At 41.4% G+C, this 24,848-nt stretch overlaps 5 protein-coding genes across 5 annotated transcripts; 2 read left to right on the forward strand and 3 right to left on the reverse strand.

Moving 5' to 3' along the window:
- Window positions 1–721: 721 nt before the first annotated feature.
- Window positions 722–1,609, forward strand: VFPPC_06867 (NADH oxidase; the record flags this gene model as incomplete). The annotated part of the gene is made up of 2 exons (XM_018285833.2): window positions 722–809; window positions 867–1,609. The coding sequence occupies 2 exons, from the start codon at window positions 722–724 to the stop codon at window positions 1,607–1,609; spliced, it is 831 nt and encodes a 276-aa protein (XP_018138652.2).
- An 8,474-nt stretch (window positions 1,610–10,083) lies between these two features.
- On the forward strand, window positions 10,084–11,322 carry VFPPC_14128 (hypothetical protein; the record flags this gene model as incomplete). Its single annotated transcript, XM_018291898.1, has 7 exons — window positions 10,084–10,224; window positions 10,287–10,314; window positions 10,377–10,548; window positions 10,612–10,748; window positions 10,794–10,848; window positions 10,901–11,096; window positions 11,164–11,322. The coding sequence occupies 7 exons, from the start codon at window positions 10,084–10,086 to the stop codon at window positions 11,320–11,322; spliced, it is 888 nt and encodes a 295-aa protein (XP_018138651.1).
- A 674-nt stretch (window positions 11,323–11,996) lies between these two features.
- On the reverse strand, window positions 11,997–13,600 carry VFPPC_06866 (MFS transporter; the record flags this gene model as incomplete). The annotated part of the gene is made up of 2 exons (XM_018285832.1): window positions 11,997–13,378; window positions 13,438–13,600. 2 exons carry the CDS (start codon window positions 13,598–13,600, stop codon window positions 11,997–11,999), a joined length of 1,545 nt encoding a protein of 514 aa, XP_018138650.1.
- Window positions 13,601–15,617: 2,017 nt separating this feature from the next.
- Window positions 15,618–16,355, reverse strand: VFPPC_06865 (hypothetical protein; the record flags this gene model as incomplete). Its single annotated transcript, XM_018285831.1, has 1 exon — window positions 15,618–16,355. One exon carries the CDS (start codon window positions 16,353–16,355, stop codon window positions 15,618–15,620), a length of 738 nt encoding a protein of 245 aa, XP_018138649.1.
- Window positions 16,356–21,225: 4,870 nt separating this feature from the next.
- VFPPC_06864 (NUDIX domain-containing protein) lies at window positions 21,226–22,044 on the reverse strand (the record flags this gene model as incomplete). The annotated part of the gene is made up of 1 exon (XM_018285830.1): window positions 21,226–22,044. One exon carries the CDS (start codon window positions 22,042–22,044, stop codon window positions 21,226–21,228), a length of 819 nt encoding a protein of 272 aa, XP_018138648.1.
- Window positions 22,045–24,848: the final 2,804 nt, after the last annotated feature.

Here is a 24,848-nt window from a genome sequence, read left to right on the forward strand (position 1 = left end):
AGCAAAGGTGTCACATACAAGCCCGTTTTGGCAATTTCCGGGGTGGGGCCACGGCGTTTCACGGAGTTGCACGGAGTACGGAACCCAGAGTTGGATGAACCACAGTACCAGACTAAATAATGGGAAATAACATAATCACACAATAAGACGGTGATGATTCTTATTCCTGGAATATTTCAGAACTCACACATCTCTTGACTTTGAGGCGGTTTATCAAGGACATAAGCGTCGCCGGCTCCGAACACAATATTCACAACGTCAACTGGAACCGTCTAAAAAAATGACAGTTCAAAGATATCAAAGCGACAGTAATGTCGATACGACAACCCTAAGTAAGCCTTTGGACTTCCATTTCTCCAAACGGACCATCAGTAACCGTATTTTCAAGGCATCCATGGGAGAGACCCTCGCCAGCTGGGCCGGAGCAGACAGTCAAGCCTCTGGAATTCCCACTAAGGAAATCGTTGAACTTTACAAAAGGTCCGTGATCCGGAACCGATAGCATGACCATGATTTCAATGCTGTTTTGTGTCTGACTAGTCATCAGGTGGGGTGAGCATGAAAACGGCTTTGGTCTCATCCTTACAGGAAACATCCAAATCAGCTTGACAGCACCACACTTACAAGGAGATCTTATCATTGACGAATCTCATCCATTCAAGGACCACGATTTGACGCCTGGAAACAAGTAGCAGCGGCCGGAAAGGCTAAGGGCTCGCTTATGTTAGGGCAGCTGTCCTATCCTGGCCGTCAAGCGCTCGCTGCCGTTGCCCGCAAAACAGTTATTGCACCGTCCGTCGTGCCGTTCGGTAAGTTCTGCGTTGACCATGAGATTACTAGATTCGTGACTGACAGTTTGACCACAGCGACCGATGCTCTCAATGCAACCTTTGCGAAGACTCGAGGAGCTACCCAGGCGGATATTGAGTTCCTGATTAGGGGTTTCGTTCACGCCGCCAAATATCTTGAGGCAGCAGGTTTCGACGGCATAGAACTCCATAGCGCCCACGGCTACGTGTTAGCACAATTCCTTGCTTCTCGTACAAACAAGCGCACAGATGCCTACGGTGGCTCCCTCGTGAATCGAATGCGACTTCTTATCGAGATTGCAAAGCAGATTCGCGACGAAACCTCCCCGTCTTTCATAGTTGGCGTCAAACTGAACAGCGTTGAGTTCCAAGACGGAGGATTCACGGTTGAGTTCACGGCCCAGGTGGGCCGTGAACTGCAAGATGTTGGCATGGACTTTGTCGAGCTGAGTGGTGGGACTTTGGAGAAAATTGGCCACGAATGGACCAAAGATACGACACAGAAACGAGAAGCCTTTTTCCTCAAGTTTGCAGAAATGATTGTCCCGCAAATGGGAAAGACTGCTGCTGAGAGTCGCACGAAGATCTTCATTACTGGCGGGTTGCGAACCATCAGTGCTATTGCCAAAGCACTTCGAGCGATGAAAAGGCCATTGGTGTTTACTTGGAAGACAAATCCATGCATGAAGCAGCTGCGTCTAACGATACCGAAAGAAATTTGCCTTGGTTCTTGGAAGTATCCGCCGAGAGTTTACCGTATGACTATTTATAACGATCGGCTTATTAACAGGGTTAAGTAAGGCAATTAATAGTTACTCTATTGCTTAGGGTAGGTAACTTAGGTTGTAAGTGAATAAGACCTTTACAGGCTATTAAATAGTAAAGCTAAGATTATTAGGAGTTTATCCCAATTAATTGTGAATTAAATGCTTAGATTAATTACTAAAGATCTAGACTAGCTAGATATCTTAATAGTAACTATCCTATATATATTATTTCTATCTCTTTATTAATTAGTTCTGCTTTTCTTGCTTAGTTGTGCTTAGTCTAATTATCCTAAGCACTAGTAATCTAACTAAGCACCTTATAGTTCCCGTGTCTTATCACGTGACCTCCTTTACCCATAGCGGCTATCTTATGCAGCTAGGCCTTAGGTCTTATTCTAAGACTAATTATTCTGCCTTGCCCGCTCTTGCTCTTATTAGTTTGTAACATAATCCTCCTCCTCTTTATCCTCTTATTCTAAGAGGTCTTTAAATAGGTTGCTCTTTTCTAGCTTTATTAAGGTTTTGTGAGTTCCCTATTTCCGTTATAGAGCATTGCTATATCTAACTATATCTCTAAGCAGCCCTATACTTCTATATAACGCTATAAGAACGTTATAAGTTATATTAAAGTAATAGGAATCTAGCTACTTAATATGGGTTAATATACTTCTTGCTAATAAAGCGGTTTGCTTTATTTTATTTTAAAGGGCTATTTAAAATGCTCTTCTTGTACTAAGAAAGGTATTTATAGTTGTAATGGGAATTTTTCGACGAAGGAGTTTAATGCTATTAAATCTTAGAAAGAGCGCTTGCGTTAAGAAGCTTAGTTAAAGCGTTAGGAAGTTAGTTAGCTAGCTTCTGCGGTAGCTGCCGCTTATGCTGCCCTTATAAAGGCCTAGCAGGAGGAGGTTAATCTTTCCTCTAAAATTAATTAATATACCGAGATATAGTCCTAAATGCTTTATTAGGAATTAAGAGCTTTAGATAATTTAGATAAGGCAGAGGGTTAGCAAGTTGCAGTTAATAATTTTCCGTGGGAAGATTTTAGTGATCTAAGTTGGGAGGCTATTTTAAGGGGGGACCCTTTTATGCCTGTTAGTAGTACTAGTCTAGCATCCACTTAGAGTCTTTAAAGTGTAACTTAGGTTTCTATGTATTTTCTGTATAATTATAGCCTTTCTATTTAATAAGATATTTAAGCTTGTTTTTCTTTTTGCCTTTCCGTACGCTTAGTACTTACTTAACTTTATATTTACTATCTATTAGTTCTATTCCTTAGACCTTATTATCCATAGGAATGCTTTCTAGTGCTAGTTCTAGCAATAACACATAAAATATTAGATGTTATTTTAATAGTATATTAAGTTTGTAATAAATGTCTAATAATTTCTTTGTGATTTTAAATAGTCTAATTTTCTTCTAATCTAGTTTATTGGATAGTTATTAGCTCTTAATGTTTCTTTATAAAAGATAGACTTTATCTCCCTCCTTTAGGATTAGCGCTAGCAATCTAGTTTTATTAGCATAGTATTTTATTCTATTCTAAAGGAATATCTATTCTTCCTAGAGATATTTTTGTAATTCTGTGAGATTTTCTACCAAGGTAGTTACCTTAGGTGCGTTAATTGCGCTATTATTTAGTGTAATAATTATTAGGTTAAATCTATAATTTGCTCTAAAAGGTGATAATCCTATAGATTTATTATTAGAGCTATTATATGCCTATTATGCTATTAGTAATAGTTAAACCTAGTTATCTTATTTAAAGTTTACAAAACTTTAGAGGTATTATTTAAGTGTCTAGTTTAATCTTTCTATCTGTCTATTAGTCTAAGGGTAAAATACTATTAATAGCTTATATTTTAATCCTAGTTATTCTATTAGACTTTTCTAGAACTTTAAGGTTAAAACCTTATCTTAATCTAAGATAATTTCCTTTAGTAAGCTATACTAGCTTATAACTATTCTTATAAAAGTATATATAAGGTCTAAAGCAGTACTTACTTCTTTGTATAGGAGAAAGTGAGCGTATTTGGTAAGTTTATCCGTAATAACTAGGATGCTATTATAGACAGTATTAGTTATAGGTTCTTTGGACTCTAGTAGTTTAATAATCTAGTCTATAGCAATAACTTCCCACGCTTATTCTAGTGGTAAGATTAGCTATAGTTCTCTGTATAGTGCGTATTAAGCTACTTTAGCTTTATTATATATATTACAGTTTTAAACTACCTCTTGCACTATCTTTCTTAATTTAGGAAAATTATAAGTTTATCTTAGTCTAGTAAGTATTTTGTGTATACCCTAGTGTCTATATAGCAGGTATTTATGGATTTCCTTAACTAGTTCCTATTATAGTTTTACTAGAATGTAGAGTTATCTGTGGTATTAGTTTTCTTGCAGGGAGCCTTCCCTTTAGAGTTCCTTTCTATTATTTACTATAAGCAGATTATTAGGAAATTCTTTTGCAATACGTTTTTCCCATATAGTATTAGGCTAGACTTTCCACGTGGCATCTATTTCCTTGAATCCTAGCTTAAGTATTCTATTCTTAGTTTCCCTAAGCATATTAGCTAAGTAAACCTATTTCTTAGGTTTAAGGTCTTCTCTTTAGCTTAGAGTGTCTACCCTGCTATTCTTACTTCCTTTCTTATAGATAATTTTAAAGTTAAATTCTAATAGGAATTTATACTATCTGATTTATTGTTTATTTAGGTCTTTAGTTATGGTAAAGAAAGTAAGGTTTTTGTGGTCTATATAGACCTTAACCTTATAGGTAGTCCTACTTAGGTAATGCTTCTATTCTTTAAAAGCTTTAATAATTGCTATTAGTTCTTTATCTAGTATTACATAATTTAGCTTAGGTCTATTAAGCTTCTTTAAGTAGAAGGCTATAGGGTATAGTCTTTCCTATTTATCTCTTTGTCCTAATTATCCTCCTAAGGCAAAGTCTAACGCATTAGTTTTAACTTTAAAAGGTTTCTCTAGATTGGCCGGTTATAGTATAGGGTCTACTAGAACCCTTTTCTTAAGATCCTAAAAGGCCTCTTCTTCTTTTTCTATCTATTAGAATAGTTTATCTTTTTAGGTTAAATTAGTTAAGGGTATAGTAATGCCTCTAAACTTGCTAATAAAGCGTTAATAGAAGTTAATAAATCCAATAAAAGCTTAGGCTTCCTTTATTAAGGTTAGTTATAGCTAATCTTTTACTACTTTAATCTTATCTAGGTCTATCTTAATTTATCTAGGAGAGATTTTATATCTAAGAAATTAGACTATTTCTTAGTAGAACTTACATTTTTTAGCTTTAACTAGTAATTTAGCTTCTTATAGTTTCCTTAGAACTATATATATATATTGCTTGTATTCTCTAAGATCTTTAGAGAAGACAAGAATATTATTAAGATATATAACTATAAACTTATCTAGGTACTCTTATAGAACGTTATTAATTATAGTTTAAAATATTACTAGTGCGTTAGTAAGTCTAAAGGGTATAATAAGATACTTAAAATGTTCTCTTCTTATTCTAAATATAGTTTTCTATTTTTCTCCTTCTTTTATCTATATAAGGTTATATGCTCCTTTTAAATTAAGAGTAGTAAACCACTTAGCTCTATGTAGTTAGTCACAGAGTTCTAAAATAAGTAGTAATAGATATTAGTTTTTAATAGTGATTTTATTTAGCTATTAATAATCCACATATAGCTATAGTTTTCCATTTTTCTTTAGTACAAATAGGATTAGGTATCCTGCTAGTAATACTAATAGTCTAATATATCCTTTCCTAAGATTCTTATTAAGATATTTATCTAACGCCCTTTATTGCGTTTTATTTAGAGGGTACATCTTATGGAATCCTAGTTCTTTTCCAGGCTAAAGGGTGATCTTGTGGTTCTATTAGCTATATTCCGGTAATCCTATTTCTAGCTTGTCGCTAAATAGTTTGTTATACTAGCGGTATTCTTCTAGAATTGCTTATTTTAGTGATAACTTAGACTCCTTAGTTATCACAAAAATCCTAAGTGTCCTCTTTAGTTTATTTAAGGTGCTATAAAAGCGCTTCTTAGTAACTAATCTGCTTTCTAGTGTGTCCTAATAGAGTTAATTATTTCTCTAGTTAACTCTAGGATTACTTGCTTGCAACTAGGGTATCCCTAATATAATTTTATGTTTTAAGATCTCCGTGATATTAAGTTTTAAGTGGTAGCGCTTTCCGCTAATATCCATAGGGAGTAGTATAGTCTCTATATCTATAGACCCTTAGCTATACACTACTAGCTCTCCTTCCACAGTTCTAAGTTAGTAGGGCTTATCTTTTGCTTTCTAAGGTAATTATAATTTATTAATAAGATTTAGCAAGATATAGTTTCCTTATGCTCTACTATTAATTATTGCCTTAGTTAGTCTTCCTAACATAAAAATGTCTAGTACTAGGTGACTAGTAGTATTACCTATTATACTTATAAGGGACTTATTAGTTTGCTAGGTAGATACCCCTACTTTCTCTAGCAAAATCCATTTTTTAAGTGCTATATAGATTTCTAATGTTCTTGCATTTCTTTGCGTTAGTTCTTTTGTGTTTATTAGGAGCTTAAATAGCTTATTTAGCTTATTCCTTTAGATACCCTTTCTAAGCCTATATTAGTAGTTTAGTAGAATAGTAGCTATAGTTTAGGGGCATCCTATAGAACCTTGCCTTAATAAGGTAGTAGGCTATCTAATTATTCTAACTTAACTAAGTTATTATTATATATTCTATATCCTAGTTTAGTAAGGTAGGCGCCTCCTTTATTATCTTATTCTATTATAGTCTAGTTTGCTAATTATCCTCTATAGAATACTATACTATAGGGTGCTTAACTTTATTAGCATAGGAACTACTTTTAGTCTAGTTTTTCCTATATATAGTGCTAATATAGGTGGTATATACATAAGAACTAAGAGATATCTCTATGCGTACTATAACGTAGGTTTAGAGTATAGTAGTCTCTAAACTTATTCTTTATTCTTAGTTTATTATCTTACTATATATTAATAATAAGATCTTAAAGTATTTTTAGGTTTTCTACGCTATATTCTTTCCTATATACTAATCCTTTAGAGGTATTATATTTAAGTTTGTGCTAGCATTAAGCCTTAAGCTTATATCTAGTAATTTCTTTATCTATTTCTTCTAATAACGTATTGTCTACAGATTCTTCTGCTTCTAGTATCTAATTTAACCAGTTAGAGCGTTATGTACCTAGTATTTCCCAGTCTAGTTAGGTCCTATATTCCTAATCTTCTAGCTCTCTTAAAGCTATTAATACCTGCCGTTCTGGTGTCTTTTTATTTTTCTAATTCTTAGGCTTCTTTAGATAATATCCTACTCTATCCTTATCTAATTTATAGGTAAAGTAATTATTATTATAGCATGCAGTCTCAGAGAGATTTATAGTCTACTTTCTTTATAGCAGGTGTAATCCTAATTTCCGGGGTAGTATGCAATTAGTCCTCTCTTTCCGCAATATTTGCCTATTACTCTAGTATAGGCTTCTAGGATTTCCTAGGTTTTAGGCATTTATTCGCATAGTAGCCTAGCTATCCACAATTAAAGTACTTACCTATGCCTTTCTTCTTTTAGCTATTATAGCATATAGCGTCTAAATCTATTAGTCCTGCGTGTGTTCTACTTAAAGTGGGATAGTTACGCTTTCTACCTCTACTATAGTTTGCTGTAAATTAGGGCTATACCTAGGGCATAAAATATCCTTTCTTTTCTGCATATTGCTTATATAGTTAGTTATTAATTCTAATAGCAAGATCTACTATCTTTATAAGAGTCTTAGGTTATTTTTCTTTGGCAATTTTATCCTTAACTTCTTCCTTAAGCCTAATATAGTATTATTTAACTAGAGCTTCTTCTCCCTAATTAAGCTTTACAGAGATTTAGTAGAATTTAGTTATATAGAATCCTGCTAATCCCTATTATTTAAGAGAGTAAATTTGCCGTATAGCAGTATATTTCTTATCTAGATTTCCAAAGGTAATATAAAGTTTCTTCTTAAAGTTAGTATACTTACTAAAGATTTGCTTAGTAAGGTCTTCTATATTATCTATATATTCTAGGTTTATAAGGTAGTCTCTTAAGGTAGGTTCCTACTATTTAGCGGCCCTTCCTAAGAGCATCTCTCTAATATATAGCACTTTCTTATAGTCTTTAGTAATAGTAGTATAGTTAGCATGTAAGTAAGACCTAGCTTAAGTGAGAAAGGCTTGCATATTATCCTTTTCCCTATTAAAGAAAGTAGGCCGTAGAATCTTAGAGGTTCCCCCTAACTTCTTAGCTTTAAGGGAGTAAATATGCGCCTAGAGTTGCTAAATTATACCAAGCATATCCTTCTTAGATACAGTATTTCTAGATTAGGTGGATATCTTATTAGCTATTTAATAGTATAAGGTAACTTACCAAATAGGAGTAATTAAAATATAATAATTAGCTTATTAATAGGGTTAAGTAAGGCAATTAATAGTTACTCTATTGCTTAGGGTAGGTAACTTAGGTTATAAGTAAATAAGACCTTTACAGGCTATTAAATAGTAAAGCTAAGATTATTAGGAGTTTATCCTAATTAATTATAAATTAAATGCTTAGATTAATTACTAAAGATCTAGACTAGCTAGATATCTTAATAGTAACTATTCTATATATATTATTTCTATCTCTTTATTAATTAGTTCTACTTTCCTTGCTTAGTTATGCTTAGTCTAATTATCCTAAGCACTAGTGATCTAACTAAGCACCTTGCAGTTCCCGTGTCTTATCACGTGACCTCCTTTACCCATGGCGGCCATCTTATACAGCTAGGCCTTAGGTCTCGTTCCAAGACCAATTATTCTGCCTTGCCCGCTCTTGCTCTTGTTGGTTCGTAACACTGTTCGGGCAACTTTGCAGGGTAGGCGGCATATTTGAGAGCAACAGGGTTACGAAGTTGGCTGGTAAACTTCAGCATTAGAATGTGTTACTCTTATATCTTTGACGTACGTCTAAGACAGCTATGGCGATGGTTACTACCTTATGAGATTGAGATTATTTGCAAATGAATGTAGGCGATTAGCGTACTCGATTTTGCAACTCGATCTGTCGATTGATTTCGTAGGCGTAGGTGCTGTTCGAGGGGTAGAGGAGTCAAGGCGTCGTGCCGAGGAGCTGTTGTCATTAGCGACAGGTAATTGGTGATACTGCAGCCTCATAATATTAGTGATATTGGACCGTCTGGTATGATGAGGTGCTCCGCACACGGTATCTTATCATGTTCGTGTTCCATTCTCTGGTCGTCGTGCGACCGTCAAGCGAACTCATGTCTTGCAGCGAGGCAAGCGTGCTACGTCTAAAATTGATACAATGCCTTTATTTGTATAGCATCTGGGCCAAAGCGGCTAATAATATACGCAGGAAAATGAATGGAACGGGCTGGGTCATAAACTCCAGAAACGACGTGATATGGGGGAGGACGACGAGCAGTCCAGAATCGGGGAATCTTGCACAAGGCTTCCTGCAATCGGGCAGATATTGACTGTGAGAGGTTGATGACTTCGGTGACTGGTTCCGATAGTTCTTTGTCAACCAGCAATGACTCGTCGTGCATCATGTATGGCGCTTGTTTCCCGCAGACTGGAGCAAATGTATTCGTCGAGTTCAGCAAGAGGCTTTTTCTGCATGTCAAAGACAAACAAAATCGAATGTTGGGCAAAGTTTATGACCATTTGTTCTTTGTAAAGGCTCCGTCGTGTGAATACATAAAGGCGCAGCGGGACTAATGTAGTCAGAATGGCCTGGAAAACAGAGCCCTTGAAATTAAACTGAGACCTCTTTACTAGTCACAGATCTCCTCGCGGCAGGTCGGCATTTAACTTGGAGCGGCTTCACTCTAGTCGCACCCTGCTGGACTGAAGAACAGGACCATCCTGTCTCTGTCGCAAAGGTCGCCGTCTGTGAACCGCTCTGAGACAGGCTGCGGCAAACTAGTAATATAACGCGTAGCCATGGACCCAGATTGATAGGGTGATGAGTCTAATCTTAATTTTTTATCCAATGAAAACGGGAAAAGGGCTTTTTTTCGCTATGATGGTTGTCGTGACCCTGGTTAAGCCATAGGGAAGTAAAATACTACATATCACAAATGCTCGCCAAGAGGCACCGAAGTGGGAACCATCATGTGCGCCAGAACACCGCCGCCACTCAAAGGCTAAGGTCAATTGATGGGGTGATTATTGGAGCGGTCACTGTGATGTTGCTGTACGCGAGCCGCATCGGGGATATGCATTTATATTAATTGCCCCTCAGTACTGTACTTCGCGAAGCAAAGCCCTTCTCTGTTTGCGACTCGGCTGTTCGTCTCAAAGTGATCCTCGGAGCGCTGAGTGACATACAGACCCATCTCACTTGACTCCAATTGAACAAATCGAATGACTCGTTTGCGCGCTTATTCCGAGCCAAAGTCCTCGAACGGTTGGTAAAGCAAATGTACCTTCCATTTCTGGTCGAGCCCTGGATCGAGTACGGCATTGGCGTCTGCGTCCTATTCCTGCGGTACTTCGCAAGAGAGTTTAGAGGCTGGGAAGGAGATGACTATCTTGCTGTCCTCGCCCTTGTGCTATGGACCGTATGTAGGAGTAATGTTTCTTGCATAAATCTTGCCACTAACAGAACTCTGCAATTTCACAGTTTATGCCATCTTTCTGGCATGTCATCAGTGAGTAATGCCACCATTATGTCCGCAGTGATCTATTTGCTTTCACCTCTCCAATAAAATAGGAGAGTACGGGATATTCAGCAGTCTTCCGGACGAAGATAGGCCTACCTTAACTCCCCTACAGATTGCAAGGTACGAGTATTCATCGAAGCTATTTATAACAGCACGGATCTTGTACGTTACCCTGATTTGGACGTTAAAGGGTTGCCTGCTCTTTTTCTATAACCGCATTGTGTACGTTCTCCTGCAGACTTCCCAGGGGCTATGAAATGAGTAAGCTAATTGGATATTCTCTAGTCAAGGACTCAAGCAGCAAGTCCTTGTGAAATGGGCCGCGGTAGTTTGTGTTTTGTTCTACCTTGGAGCTCTGGCGACAATCTGGGGCCATTGTACGCCAGCTAGCAAGAACTGGCAAATCATGCCATATCCTGGTGGTAAGTTGTTGGATGGGATATAAAGCGGTTGCTAATATTAAATAGATGAAAGCGTGTATTCGAGAATATACTTCCTGGTTCTTATGGCCTTAAATATATCGTATGACCGTCGCATCTCTTGCAAAGCGGTTCTCTATTCTGAATCTTATTAGAACCGATGTCATTATCCTCATTATCCCACTAACATGGTTCCCAATGCTCCGAATCCCAGTTTGGCATAAGATAGCTATTGGCCTTCTTCTTTGCTCTGGCGTTTTTGCCATTATTGCCGCGATTGTGCGCTGCATTCTAGCGTTACGGGATATTAAGAGCTTCAACAACACGGTGATGTGGGCGATCCGAGAAATGGTATGACGTAGTTCACTCCTGCACAACTTCCCGCTACTGTATAGCTGAATAACGTTTCGTTTTATAGTTTATCGGGATCTTCATCGTCAACGCCGCAGTTATTAAGCCGGTATTCTCTAAAAGATTTTGGTTTGGTACCAGAGAAGACAACAACGCTGCGCGTAGCATCTGGGGCCATCATAACCATCACAACTGCTCCCCCAACACAAGCGACAGCCTAGTTTGAGTTCTTCAATGTCTAAGCCGGCGCGCAATATGTTCTTACCAGCAGATATCGAATTAGCTCATCAACGTAGGGGCTGAAGCAGGCCGACGTAATCGAACTACGTAACTCATTTACAAACAATAATGCTTAATTAGTCAACTAAAAATGGAAACTTTAACTGACAAATATTGATAGTTGTAGCCAGTAAAACTATACAGTGAATCCCAAATCTAAGCATTTGAGTCTCTACGAAGCTCTGTATAGATCTCGCAGTACTCCTGGTCGTTTCAATTCAGGAAATCACCGTAACGAGCCGTGAATGCCTCCCTGCCAGGAGTTCACAACACCATAGGCAATTACCACCAGACCACAAACCGTGTGTGACACGAAACGTGTACTCTTATCGCCTCGTATACCAAGTTCCCGTATAACGCCTTCTAGTATTTAACCTATTTTTCCTGATCTTTTTAGAAGTGAAATTTAGGGCTGAGCGTCTTTGACTTAAGTATCCCTCTTTGATGGGCGGCCGCAAAGATGCAACGGAGATTGATATAAGTTAACTTAATATTATGTAACATTTCTTGTCAAGTTGCCTCACGGCTGCCAACCGAACTGGCTTCCCTGGGATTCCCGAATCGATGCGCCTCTCTGTCAGGGAGCAACCAAAAGCAGTTTGACAATTTCGATAAAGGCTTTTATCCCTTTCGCGTTGGCGATCTTAAGAATTCTGTTACCAAAAATACCAGGCACACGATCAAGCCCAGGTCTGCGAGGTCAACGCCCATGTATAGTGCAGCCAGAAAACCGCGCAGTCTGTCCTCCATTGTCCCGCCCTTGCCATGCGTGTGCATCTCGACAGTGCCAGCAAACGCTACCCCAAGAGTAATGCCATAGTTTACAACGGTATTAACCAAGCTGGCGCTAAGGCCCTGATGTTCCTTGGATACGGCGTTCGAGAGTATCAAAGTGGCAGCAGGGAAGCTCATATCCATGCCAAAGGGCATGATAAGCATGGATACAAATATCTGACCCCAGTACACCTGATCCGTTGGCGCCAGTGCGGTGAGAATCGAGCCAGCTGTGAAGGCTAGTAGTGCAAGTGTCATGATGATAGACGGCCTTACCTGCAATGCAAACAGCTTGCCCATCACAACCGCCGCACACGCGCCGACAATTGCCACCGGGCAAAACCATGTGATCGTCAGCAATGGTGAAAGCTGGCGGATGTCCTGGAGGATCTGAACCAGGTAGAGAGTCCAAATACCGAACGTCGCCCACCCACAAACAGTGGTTGCCAGAACAAATCCAACGTCAGCGTTGACGATGTCAAATGGTAAAAGAGGCATTGGGCTAAACTTAAACTCAACAAGAAGAAACGCTCCGAACAACAGAACACCAAAAATAAGGGAAACAATAACACTTGGTGCTGGCCAGCCGTCAATCGGGGCCTGGGTCCAAGCAAAATTAAAAAGAACCAGGGATACGATACCAACGAAAGCGCCAGGAAGGTCCAATGTTTCACTAATAGACTTCCAATCTCTGTTTTGGATTTGTTTCGTCTTCTTCGGCGGCGTGGGGATCACAAAGTGTCCTGCCGCAGCCAGAATAGCGAGCCATATAGCCAAAGCCCAAAGAGACCATGGCCACCAGGCCAGTGCTAGAAGCGAGGCAAATACACCACCAAGTACGGCGCCGATTGGTGCTACGGCTCCAAATATGGCAAACACCATAGCCTTGCGAGGACCCGGTGGATAGAATGTGCCAAGGATGGCTAAGGCATTAGGCATGCAGATGGCCGGCCCAATACCCTGCAGGACTCGTGTAAAAACAGCAAACTTGTAGCTCTTAGAGTAGACGCTGATCCCAGCGATAGCTGACCAAATGGAGAACCAGGAGAAACCAGTAAGCAGCATTCGCTTATGGCCTAGAACGTCGCCTAGCCGTCCGGAAATCAGGATGAAAGTTCCCACAGTAAGAGAATATCCCGCGACGAGCCAAGCAAGCTGTGGGGGGCTCGTGACATTGAAGCTATTTCCGATTGTGCGCAAAAGCACCAATGTGCCCATGAATGCCGCCTCTGAGTTTGCTGTGTCAGCAGATGGAAGAAGCAAAAAGAAACATTACTGTTTGACTTACGTGTGCAGAACTGAGCCATGCATATCACGCCGACAAACTTGATTTCGTGAGGGAGCGAAATAGTCTCAGCCTCTGAGGGTTCTTGGCTGGGTTTGTCGGCAAGGCTATCCGCGCTCTCGGAGGAGATATCTGGCCACTTCTCGTCACCAATCTTGGAACCCATACTAGGCAGCTTAGGCGTATCTGTCTCGTTGCATGGAGGTGAAGGCAATTTGAAGAGACTACCACGGTGAACAGCTACAACGATATGCGGGTTCTGTAAAGCGCAATTCGGGTCTTATGATTTCCAATTGGAAATCCGAGATGGAGCACGATGGTAGGCCAGACAGAAAAGGAATCCTGAAATCATGAATGACCGACTTGCTTCACTTTCGTCCTTCCTAGAATGTTCTAATTCGGACCCCTCTGCCTCCGGATGGCGTGTCACGACCGCAGGGGTAAATTTGCCGCAGTGACATGTATCAGTGACTTGCAGCCTCGAGATCTCGAGACCATGAGCGGTCCCTTGTCGTGGTGACTCGCAATCATTTATTCAACTTGTTAGTCAGTGTTCTACGGCCTTGGCAAGATTCCGGGCTCAGTAGAGAGAAGAACAGGATGTGCAACTGCGGGAGATGGCACCGCCCAAAGTGTGAAACTCTGAGTTGCGCTCGTATATCCGAAACCAACCCCTGTATTCAAGCCCTGTGAGTGATTACACTTAATTGGTTGCCAGGCATGAATTTATGCCAATTGGAGGGGTGGAGTACGCAAACAATCAATTTCACAGTCAGGCATTTACATCTGGTTAGATCCGTTAGGTGTTTGTGGTATGTATTGATGAGGCCCTTGAGCAATTGCGGTTAACTCGAAGCATGGCCCCCATGAACATGAGTTTTGTCACGAATACCAGTGGTCATTTCCAATTCACACCCTACTCCTCCTTGAGACATTACGCATCATGGCGGAAAGGTTGGATATATCAAACAGTACAACCTGTGAGGCAAACAATCCACAATCAATTGCATTCTTGACAAAAACGAAAGGAAGGTAATACTGGGGTTATTAGCTGCTATTTTCTTTAATAATTGGTCGGTTATTAGCGTCTGACAAAAGGGAAGGTTTGATGACGCAGTGACATACCAGACTGTTAGTTATGGCAAGTCAGTTCACTTAACCACAACGCCTACACCCCAAGTGGAAAAAAATTGGAGAAAACAAGGAGCCAGTCAACTAGATTATCGGCCACAAGCAATCCTCCACCCTCTGGTGGATTCTGCAGAGCAAACTCAGATTTACGGAGCAGTTTCGTGTGAGCTCCACGCCGCCGCTAACAATGGCATCAACAGACTCGATCTGAAGCACAAGTTTGCAGTTGCATCAAATTCAGACAGTTTTTCATCTGAATGTCGGCTTTTTAGAGCGGACGACGCTAATATATAGTCCTGATATTCGACTTCATGCTTACACGAAGTAAAACGACCACGAGTCAGAATATCTTTCAAGAACGATAGAATTTGAGACAAGGAGTCGTCCGACTCTACGCTTGGCCCCGAAAAGCCGTGATCGAAGCAGGAGCACATGTAACTACGGCTCGATCTTCAGGGCGCAAGAGAACCGACAGACTCGTCACAAAGATGGACGTCAATGCCCGAGGTGACGGTTACAGGACAAAATACGAAGAACATGACGTACCCAGCACTTATCACCAATGTGTCCAAGGCGTTGTCCGCGTATACCTACACAACTCACATTGGTAGAAGAGTAGAACAAGGACTTGCACATCTGGTGTAGCTTTTATTTTATTTTGACAGGATGCCTCTGTTAATACCGAAGATTCTTGAGGGATAATTTAAACTTGTTAAACAGAGTTGTCATAATGTTTCAGGCTGGCTCCGTTCCGGATGAGTCAGTTTTTCTTTCCGGCCGAATCCCGAGGCCTGTCCAAACAGAGGCCAGATTGATAAGCTATACAACATGGGTTCCGCAAACAAAACATTAGTATATCTCATCCAGTGCCATTGTTCCATCTCGACTGAGTAGACTTCTTATACAATGCCCCGGAGTCTCCGCACTTTCTCCAGATCATTCCATCTACCCGCCTGTTGCCTTTATCATCCACCCTAGATGGTTCAACAGTAGGATCAGCGTGGCAGAGTATTGCCTGGAAAATGTCAAGTTCAGTAGGACGTTCCGACATATCAAAGAATAACGAGCCTACGTACCTGTCGAAGGTAGTCCATGCAGTGTAGCAGATGAGGCAACTCTGCGGCGCTATATCGGTCATTTCGGCTCTCGTGAGCCTCGGTCGTCTGATGCGCTAGCTCATTAGCGAGGGTCTGCTTTTGCAGACCAGTACGAAGTATCGTGAGGCAATGCAGCTGATGAAACATGGAAATGCCAAAAGCTTCCATTTGGCCGGTTTTCCGATTTTTCTCGAAGAAGAAACCGTTATTTTCGGTTAGTAGGTTTTCCCAATTTTGATCGTGACTGTGGGATATATTTTGAAAATCGTCGTTCTTAGAGAACTGGACGCTAATGAGTGCCAGCCGTGGGTGGCTTTGTTTTCCGAAACTGATCATTAAGTAGATCGAACCTGTGAGAATGAAACCAAGACAAACACCTATAATGACTAAACTCGCGTCACTTTGTATATTGCAACGTCTTGATCTTTTGGGGTGCGAAAATTGCTTTTCGTCTACGAGCAGCAAAGAGTCCATGCTATCGACATCTTCTTCGTCTGCATCGCTCACCCTGAGACCCATTTTCCCGTCAACCGGAAAATAAGGAAATGATGGAAAGTCAAGGTGGAATCGAGGATGCTCGTAGGCGCAATCCCGTATCGTTGATTGATTCTTGGCAAGTTTTTCAAGATTGGTGAGCCTTGGCAAGTTATTAAGACTTGGCGAAGGGAGTCGAGCATAGGCTGAGTAACCCATGCTGTCGACGCAGTTGCTCAAGTGGCTGACAAAAGTGGCTGAAATATTCAATTCTCCCCTTCTTTCCACACAGTATGGCCCTTAATAGTATGTTATTGTCCTATTGTTGCTTTCTCCATCTTTCCCCTCTGTTCCACTCATCTGGGCTCAACTGGGCTTGATTCAATCATAAAATGAGTATCTACTTCGTACTGTACCGTACCGGTACTCCTCCATCAAATAAGTAAGTGAATTAATATCTCTCCATCTTCGATGTTCATAGCCATTTTGTGACTAATGGGTAAGTCATAAGAAGCTCGTACATAGTCTTGCTGTAAGGTACCATAGTGCCGGTGGTGTGAAACGAACAAAGCAAGACCAAAATGGGTCATTGCGGCCTACGCAGGGCTATTATTATGTCAAGTACCATGAGTACCGACATCCTCCAAGCGAAGGGGATCAAGAGCTGACGGTACTTGTCGCGGCAAGCAAAGACTAGTTGGTTTAACGCACGAATAGTGGAAGAAAATGGACTCATGCGCCTCTCATTCAACTGGGTCCATCCCATGACCCTCATAAACTCATTGCCGTATTACCCGAATGTGGCGCTAATGAAACAGCATGCATCAAATGAATTTTACATATAAACTAGCGAGCAAGCTTTAAGGTGGCTGTTAACCCCTGCCAAGGCGACCTAACATTTACGGGGACTCCCACGAACAAGCAAAGCTAATTGCCACTGTGAACTAAACGCCACTGAAATACCTGCAGCAACAGACCCAAAATGGTAATAATTTGGCGACCTAGCTTGGGCAGGCGTGACAGCCACAGTTCTTGGAGTTAGCTACAGAGGTATCGTGCACATGAGGAAAGATGAAGACGATGAAGTACACAAGAGCAATGTAATGCTTGCTGATGAAATCGGCAGAAGCATGGCGGCTAACCCAGAAATATTTCTTCGGATACATTATCTGACAGGTTTGTAGGGGTCTAGAGGAAACACTTGCTGCTGCTAAGGAACGAGGGGTATTTATTCCAGAACACAGCTAACTCGAAAAAAAAAAAACACAATTCCAACATTAATGAGAGGCTTATCCGTCCTAATGAAACTGTTTGCCCGTCTGAAGACTGCGTCACCCATATCTAGAGGCATCCCTAGTCGGATGAATACAGTTCCGAAGCATCCTTGTATGTTGAACCTGGTAGACAACTCATAATTCTGTGCATGTTGAAATTCCATATCTTCAGCCAAGTTTGAGAATTGAAAGGGGATCTATTGCAACTTTACAGACTGACCAATCACCAGACGTTTACAGTCCGTGAACGGCCTGTGATCAAATATTTGCTATGTTTTCCACCCACTATTCCGGAAGTACAGCCGCAGAGTGCCAACACGAAAATTTCAAGCGGACCTAAACTCTCCAGCATCAGTCTGGTCTTTTCATGTCGGGATAAATAATGCCTTGCATGAGAATGGATACACCCCTACCACCCAGCGGTCCCGGCATGTCACCACTTCGCCCAACTTGTTGGAATCGACAAGGGTCTGCAACTACCTACCAAGTACTGGTCGAAGCGACTTTGCATTTTGGCGGTAGTCAACGCCTACAATTAGCTAGGCAGCAGGTATTCTAGTGGTTTAGCGATGAGTTTTTTTTTCCTGCCGCCCATGGGTAATCGAGATGCCGAAGACGAGTTAGCACTTGAATGCCAAGAGACCTGACAACCTTTGCTTGGCTCCAGGTGGGACCCCGAGGAACTTGCGGATTTGGCTCTCCCGCCCCAGCAAATCGCGCGACGTCGCGCGACCTCAGAGTGAGCAGGGTGAGCCCTATAGGTATGTGTTGTGCGGCTGGGTGAGCTAGGCACCCGCGCAGCAAGAAGGGTGGGCAAAGCTATACTCTAATTGGCCGCATGCTTTGTGATCTTATATATTAACCTTTTCTATCCTTTCTTATGCCTACCTTACCTTCTTACTTTATTTTATTGCAGACATAACTATCTACGCTAGATATATCTTAGTAAGTTAATTAATTATTACTACTGCTATTATGTTAGCTAATCTTCTTATTAACTTTACTAATTAATTTACTTTATATACCTCCCCTCTGTGAATGCACGCGTAATAGAAGCAATTATTCTCGCTAAGTCACAAATAGCCCGCAACTAATTTAACATTATAGATTCCACGGAGAAGTAAATAAACCTTATCTATTAGATTATATACTACTTTACTTAGATGTAATATACTAGTTGCCTAGCTAAGCGCGTTTAATGCGGTCTGCCTTGCTAATTATTAATATTAAGGTAATTAGAGATAGAAAGATAGATAGAATATTTTTATTATTAAAACTTATAATTAGCTTCTTATATTATCTTAGCTAGATTCTTATGCAGTTAGATTTTAGTTACAAGTTATCACAGGAATATAGGGATTATCTATTAGATGGAAGATATAGTAGTGTAAAATCTAGCTGCCACGTTAAGTTTATAGAATTGCGTGTTCCAGCAGATAAACACAGATTTGGGCTGTCTCCTAAGTATTTCTCGGCAAAGAGGCTAGATACTTGCGTAGCTATAGCCATAGAACTATTTCCCTGCGTGAAGGATGTGGTATTATTGTGAGTATTTTCATGAGATGAGAAACCTAGACTTAAGCTCTAAATCTAGTGTATATATCTCTTAGTTGATAAAAAGTGCCTAGGATGCACTAAAGGCTATACGGCCTGCAAACTAGAGGTAATTTGCATCTTTATTGTTAGTACCGCATCTACCAAGTCTTTAGAATAAGATTTTAGGCTGTTTAACTCCTTAATTACGTCAGAATATTAATATTCCACACTATATGTATAGTATTTAGTATAAATATAAATAAATAATGTAGTGCTAGATGGTCTTACAGATTTAAAGGGCTATTTAGAGGATAAAATAGATGTATTTACAGAGTACTTATTAGGGTAGTGCTATAAGCCAGAGTACTCATAGTGTGGATCCTATCACATAAATAAAGAGTATCCGTGTTAACGATGGACGCTCTCTCATCTTAACAACTCTTTTGCATCTTACGCAGATAACGCTTAGTATACTCTCTATATGAAATGTGGCTCCATAAACCATTTATTTTATGTACTTAAACCATCTATCACGAGAGCCTAATAAAGTCTAGCAACACGACGTTTTAGGAAACGATGTACTGCCTTGCATATTAGGGTGTGTGCAAAAATAGCGCAATATTAGGAAGACAGATATATCCGACTTCCGTGTTTGTCTGCTAACGGCTAATATATACGGCCTGCTATTATGGATAAAAGACTAGCGTTCCCTCTGCACCACCCTTAAACTAACTCTCTTCTTTGATTATTAAATTTAGTGTTGCCACTATGATTTGCGTGTACCCTAGCTCACAGACCGAGCTGGACAATATGGCACTCACTCTTAAAAAGGCCAAAAAAGTGGTTATTCTAGTTGGAGTAGGTGTTAGCACTTCTACAGGCATTTAAGTGAGTTTTTATAGTCCAAGTTATACTATTATATGCTAAGTATTTAAGATTTCCAGTCTAAAAATAGCTTACACTCACTTAGAATTACATTTAACATCTATAACCTGAGAGCCGACAAGCGTGGCACATTTCTCATACATCCTGCTAAGCTTTACTGCCAAGCACGTGCCGCATGGCTAATAATAACTCACAATTTCCTTCTGGCTCTTAGGAGGAATAGCTAGCTACTTTAGTGCTATACTTAAAATGTCGATATGCTTAAGAGAAAGGCAGGTCTCTCTACGGGAATATCAAAAGAGAATGTTTACATTACCCTTTATGGCGATCTTCGCATGCAACAACGCAACCTCTACCAGAGGGTTGCTGACTGGCAGCCTCACAAGTCCGCGATCCTGGCTAGCATCACCCCAGCATGCATTCTCTGGACTGCAAGGCGCGAGAGGCGAATCAAACTCGGAAAGCGATCTATACCAGCAGGTTACTTGCGACTGGATGTCGCTCTTTTAGGCGAGGAACATCCCCACGGGGAGACGATTGGAACTGTCACTACAAAAGATCTGAGGTCGCCGTTTATTCCATGATGACGTCAGCGCCACAACGACAGATCTTAATGACTGGTGACATTCTTAAACCATGCTCAGTTTTATATGACAATCTAAATGACCATTCACGGCCGTCACTGTGCCAGTCATGGCTGGCCAGAAACTCTCTCGCCGTCTGGTGGATTAGGTAGACCCTTGAGTTTTTGATGAAAACGAAAAGTCCACACAACTGACGGATTTTCTTATCCAACCCTTCCGGTCTTAACCCAGCTTTGCGTGTAGTTCGCGAATTCTTTGACTTTGCTACCCCTACGGCCATCGCCATTTCCTCGATTGTCAAAGGACGCCGTGCGCCGACTATAATCTGCAAGATCGTTCTTACATCCGCCATTTTATCTGATGGCACTCTATTTAACATTTTCCTATACGCGGCGCTGACAGAGCTGGGAATCAATTGAATGGATTCTTCGTCGGGCTGAAGGCTATTTCGAAACATAGTTGTGATATCTTCCATAGCCAAACATAGCCACAGGTACGTACGACGTTCCATTTGGAGAAGTTGCTGTTCCAATCGTTGCTGAAAACGAAATGAAGACAGCTTGGCCGTGCACGGGAACTATCGGGTGGGGTGGTAATCTTAGAGCGACTGAGGAAGATCCACCATTATTCTGCTAGCTCTTTGACAGTTTCGTTCAGTCTCGCCCAGTCTTAAAGGTGGTCGACCTCATAAATACGATAACACATGGAACATATCGTGTTAATTGCTATTCGTGAGACTCCTATGCAAGTTCTGTATTGATGTGCCGGTCAACAAGCGCCAATTGGCTCTCCAGCTTGTCAGTTTTTATACTAATTACACACAAGCTTGAATGCCTCTAAAATCGTCTCTTGTTGATGATTAATAAACTTAATGGAACTGCCCGCAACTCTGGCTTCAACGCACTCCTCTCTGCTAGCCCAGAGATACGTCTGGTGCTCGTTAGGATCCAACCTGATGCGTATGGGCTCCTGTACATCGACAACGAATGAATACTTCACCATCCGTAGACCACTTCTTGACAGAAAGAACGCACCCGTGTCAACCACGGATCTCCCCAACGACGAGTCTCGTCCCGTTCCAACCAGTTGACTGATATGTCGCAGATGCAACCCGGTTTCCTCCCACAGCTCGCGTGATAGCGAATGTAACAACGTATGATCTGCATCGTCACAGCTACCACCGGGTATCTCCCAGTAGGATGGGTTAGAATCGTGTTCTGATCGTTGCACCAGCAATATCCGCTTTGCTGCACCACTTCCGTCGAATACCAAAGCGCCGACAGAGACAGAATCGAACTGCGGTTGAGAAGATAAAAACTCTTTCAGAGAGACATTGAGATCTGTGACAGATTTGTCCGCTGTGAAAGTCGAAGAGGGGCCTGATTGGATACTATTACTTTTATGATCTGTCTCCATTAAAGCGATGCACAGACTAGGCGGGACAATAAGTTGCAGTATAGAATATGGAGGCGACCTCGACAGAATATTGCGTTGTGTAGTTGTATTTAAGCTAAAAAGACGTTCCAGAGATTCACTTGTGCCAAAACTTTGCTTTCCCCGCGTTTCTGCCTGGTGCGTTAATGCCTCTTGCCTTCGGCTACGGCGAACTTGCGGAGATAGCATGCCCATTAGTAGCAGTGATTGAAAATGTGTTCACATGCCTGTAAAGACATCCAATACGGCAACATCATCCCCTTAAAAAGATCTTTTATTCACTAGCCACTATTGCCTAAGGTGATATCTTAAGGTTTTACTCGATTGGGTACTGGACCCAAAATGCACGTGCAATCTACACCCCAACAGGCGGTGACGAGGCTGAACATCCTTTGGCCTCCTGTCAAAGGGCCGCCGAAAATACAACACGCGCGTGCCAACGAGACTGCCCCAATATGAGGATCGGAACAATTTGAGAAGTGGTTGGGTATACTACGCGCAAATCATGAGTGCCAAACCCATCGAGCCGCCGATGGGTGCATTGGTCAGCGGCATCAGATGTCCGGCTCAGCCAGTCTGTTTAATGCATATGTAGCTTCATTTCAGTCTTGCCAAACTTGGGCGACATTAGTAAATAGTAACGGATAGTTGCCACGGAGACAACACGGTTTTTCGGCCAGGAGAGGAGAAATTACTCTGCATGAGAAGGTATTATCCTGTAGTGGGAGTGGAAAGGAGGCGGCGATGGTAAAGGTGGCATTCCAAAAGTCTAGTCAATACCTTGCCTAATGTTACCCTAATGATGCATCTGGAATAGACAGAAGTGTGATCTTCCCTTCTGAGCGGCATAGAGTTCTACTTTTGGGCTGCTACCTGCTGCTTGCGTTTACCGGCGCCCGACCTGGGGAAATTGTAGATAATGAGAAAAAGAAGTCAAAAGACGGCTCATGGCAAGACATCTACGGCCGAAAGATTCGCCCATAAGAATGCACAGAATATGTAATATGTCTCTTGACTTAATTTGCTTTTTTTGTTCTTGGGGGGCCAGCAAATAACTCAAACAGCGGTCAGCTAGAACAGAGAAGCTCAGCTAGCCACTTAGTTCATGTAGAGTGAGACCTGCCTGGCATCGTTGGGACCAAGGTTACACATAAGGAAGACTGTCGGCCCACGATAGCTATGATTGGCCTTGAAGCAGTGTCAATATCGCACTGGGACTGTTACAGTGAAGGAATCATGTGACCTCCAAGTTTATGAGTGTCTCACATCAATACATAAGTAGCCTCAGTGAGAGTTTTCCTTACAGATCTCTCTCCTTTTCCCCCTTGTGGACAATCAATCCATCCAAATCGCATCCGAAAATATTTCTGACTCTAATCTCCGCACACATTTCGACATCGCTGAAGTCCACATTGCGAAGATGCAGCATGCATTGATCGCGGTACTGACCTTCATGGCAGGATTGACCATCGCGAAGCCATCAACGATTGAAACAATAAAGCCTAGGAGTGGTGATTGTCCTGCTCAGGCGATGACATGTCCTGAACTTGACATAAATGTCAATTGTTTTGTCGATCCGTGCTTAGGTATATCTTGTCCTGCAGGTTCCGTTTGCTGTCCTGATTATAGATCTGATTGTCAATATCTCTGTTGTTAAACTTGGTTGACGTGGACTCGCAATGCTTCGTGTCCCGTCGTTTGCTGGAGATAAGCTTCTGGTCGTTGTATGGAGTTCTCCGCTAGAGTTTAAGCTCGGCCGACTGTTAGCGGGTCTTTTTGTATTCATCGGTCTAAATTCTTTTTGGTTACACGAGTGCCGGTACCCTGTAACTGTAGATCGATGCGGGGAGATCTTGCAGACGGCGCAGGCTTTGCAGATGTGTGAATAGACGCTGTCGGGTTTTTTATTTGATCGGCCATATGCAGATTTACAAGCAGCAATACATACACCAGGCTTACCTTCGGTGCCCGTGAATAACCACAGCCAACTAACCATGTTCTTCTCTATTTCGGGTCGCTATGCCCTATAGACGAGTCTCTTTCCGATTAATTTATGGATGTTGCTCTTTCAGACCAGGTGACCTGTTGTTGGCTCTACCACCCAAGACGGCGGTGGAAGCAACAGTTTTCAACCTCCTTAAAGCGATACTCTGCATGTAGGTTTAATTGAAAAGTTCTGCTTGCTAAGTAGCAATTAAAAAAAAAACACCAATGCTAGCGATGCTAGGAAATCGTAGGAAACGCTACACTCGTAATGCTCCCGTCCATTTCTGGCACAATGCACTTCGGTACGGTAGCCATTTTAGGCGATGCCGTGATGCCACTAGCACTAGCTCGATTGTAAGGCCGTTAACTCCGGAAAGATGGCCTCTAGCGCCAAGCTTTCGATGGTCAGACGCCAGTTGTATACGGTTACTAAGACAAAGGTATAAATGCTCTAAACCGCGAGCCTCCTGCTGTTGACCAATCCCATCACCATGATTCTCTCCTATTTTCGCCAAATCCGCAGCTGCACTCTTAACAGAAACTTTTGCAGATACTTTCTACCCTGTCACAGTCATCTATATACTCTGACAAGTTCTTTCAGACCTTTCTCTCGGAGCGCTGCTACCTACGACAAGATGTCGCTGCTTCTTAAGTCAGGCATAGTACTTTGCCATAACGAAAAAGACCAAGTTGTACCCACCAAAGCAGATGTCTTAATTGAAGGAAACCGCATCACCAGAATTGATGATTCTATGTCTCCTCCCGCCTCATGCCAGATTATTGATTGTGCAAATAAAATTGTTTCGCCCGGTTTTATCGATACTCACCATCATGTATGGCAGTCGCCATTCAAGGGAATATTTGGTGACATGGCTCTTTTGCCTTATCTTGCAATAAGTAAGGGGACAATTTCATTATTCCTCTGTGTAACTCGCTTACAAGCTTTTAGCCCATGCTTCCGGTCTTGAATTTACCGAACGAGATATGTACTGGGCCAATCTATCCGGCAATAT

The sequence above is a fragment of the Pochonia chlamydosporia genome (genome assembly GCF_001653235.2).
Source record: "Pochonia chlamydosporia 170 chromosome Unknown PCv3seq00008, whole genome shotgun sequence".
Taxonomy (NCBI): domain Eukaryota; kingdom Fungi; phylum Ascomycota; class Sordariomycetes; order Hypocreales; family Clavicipitaceae; genus Pochonia; species Pochonia chlamydosporia.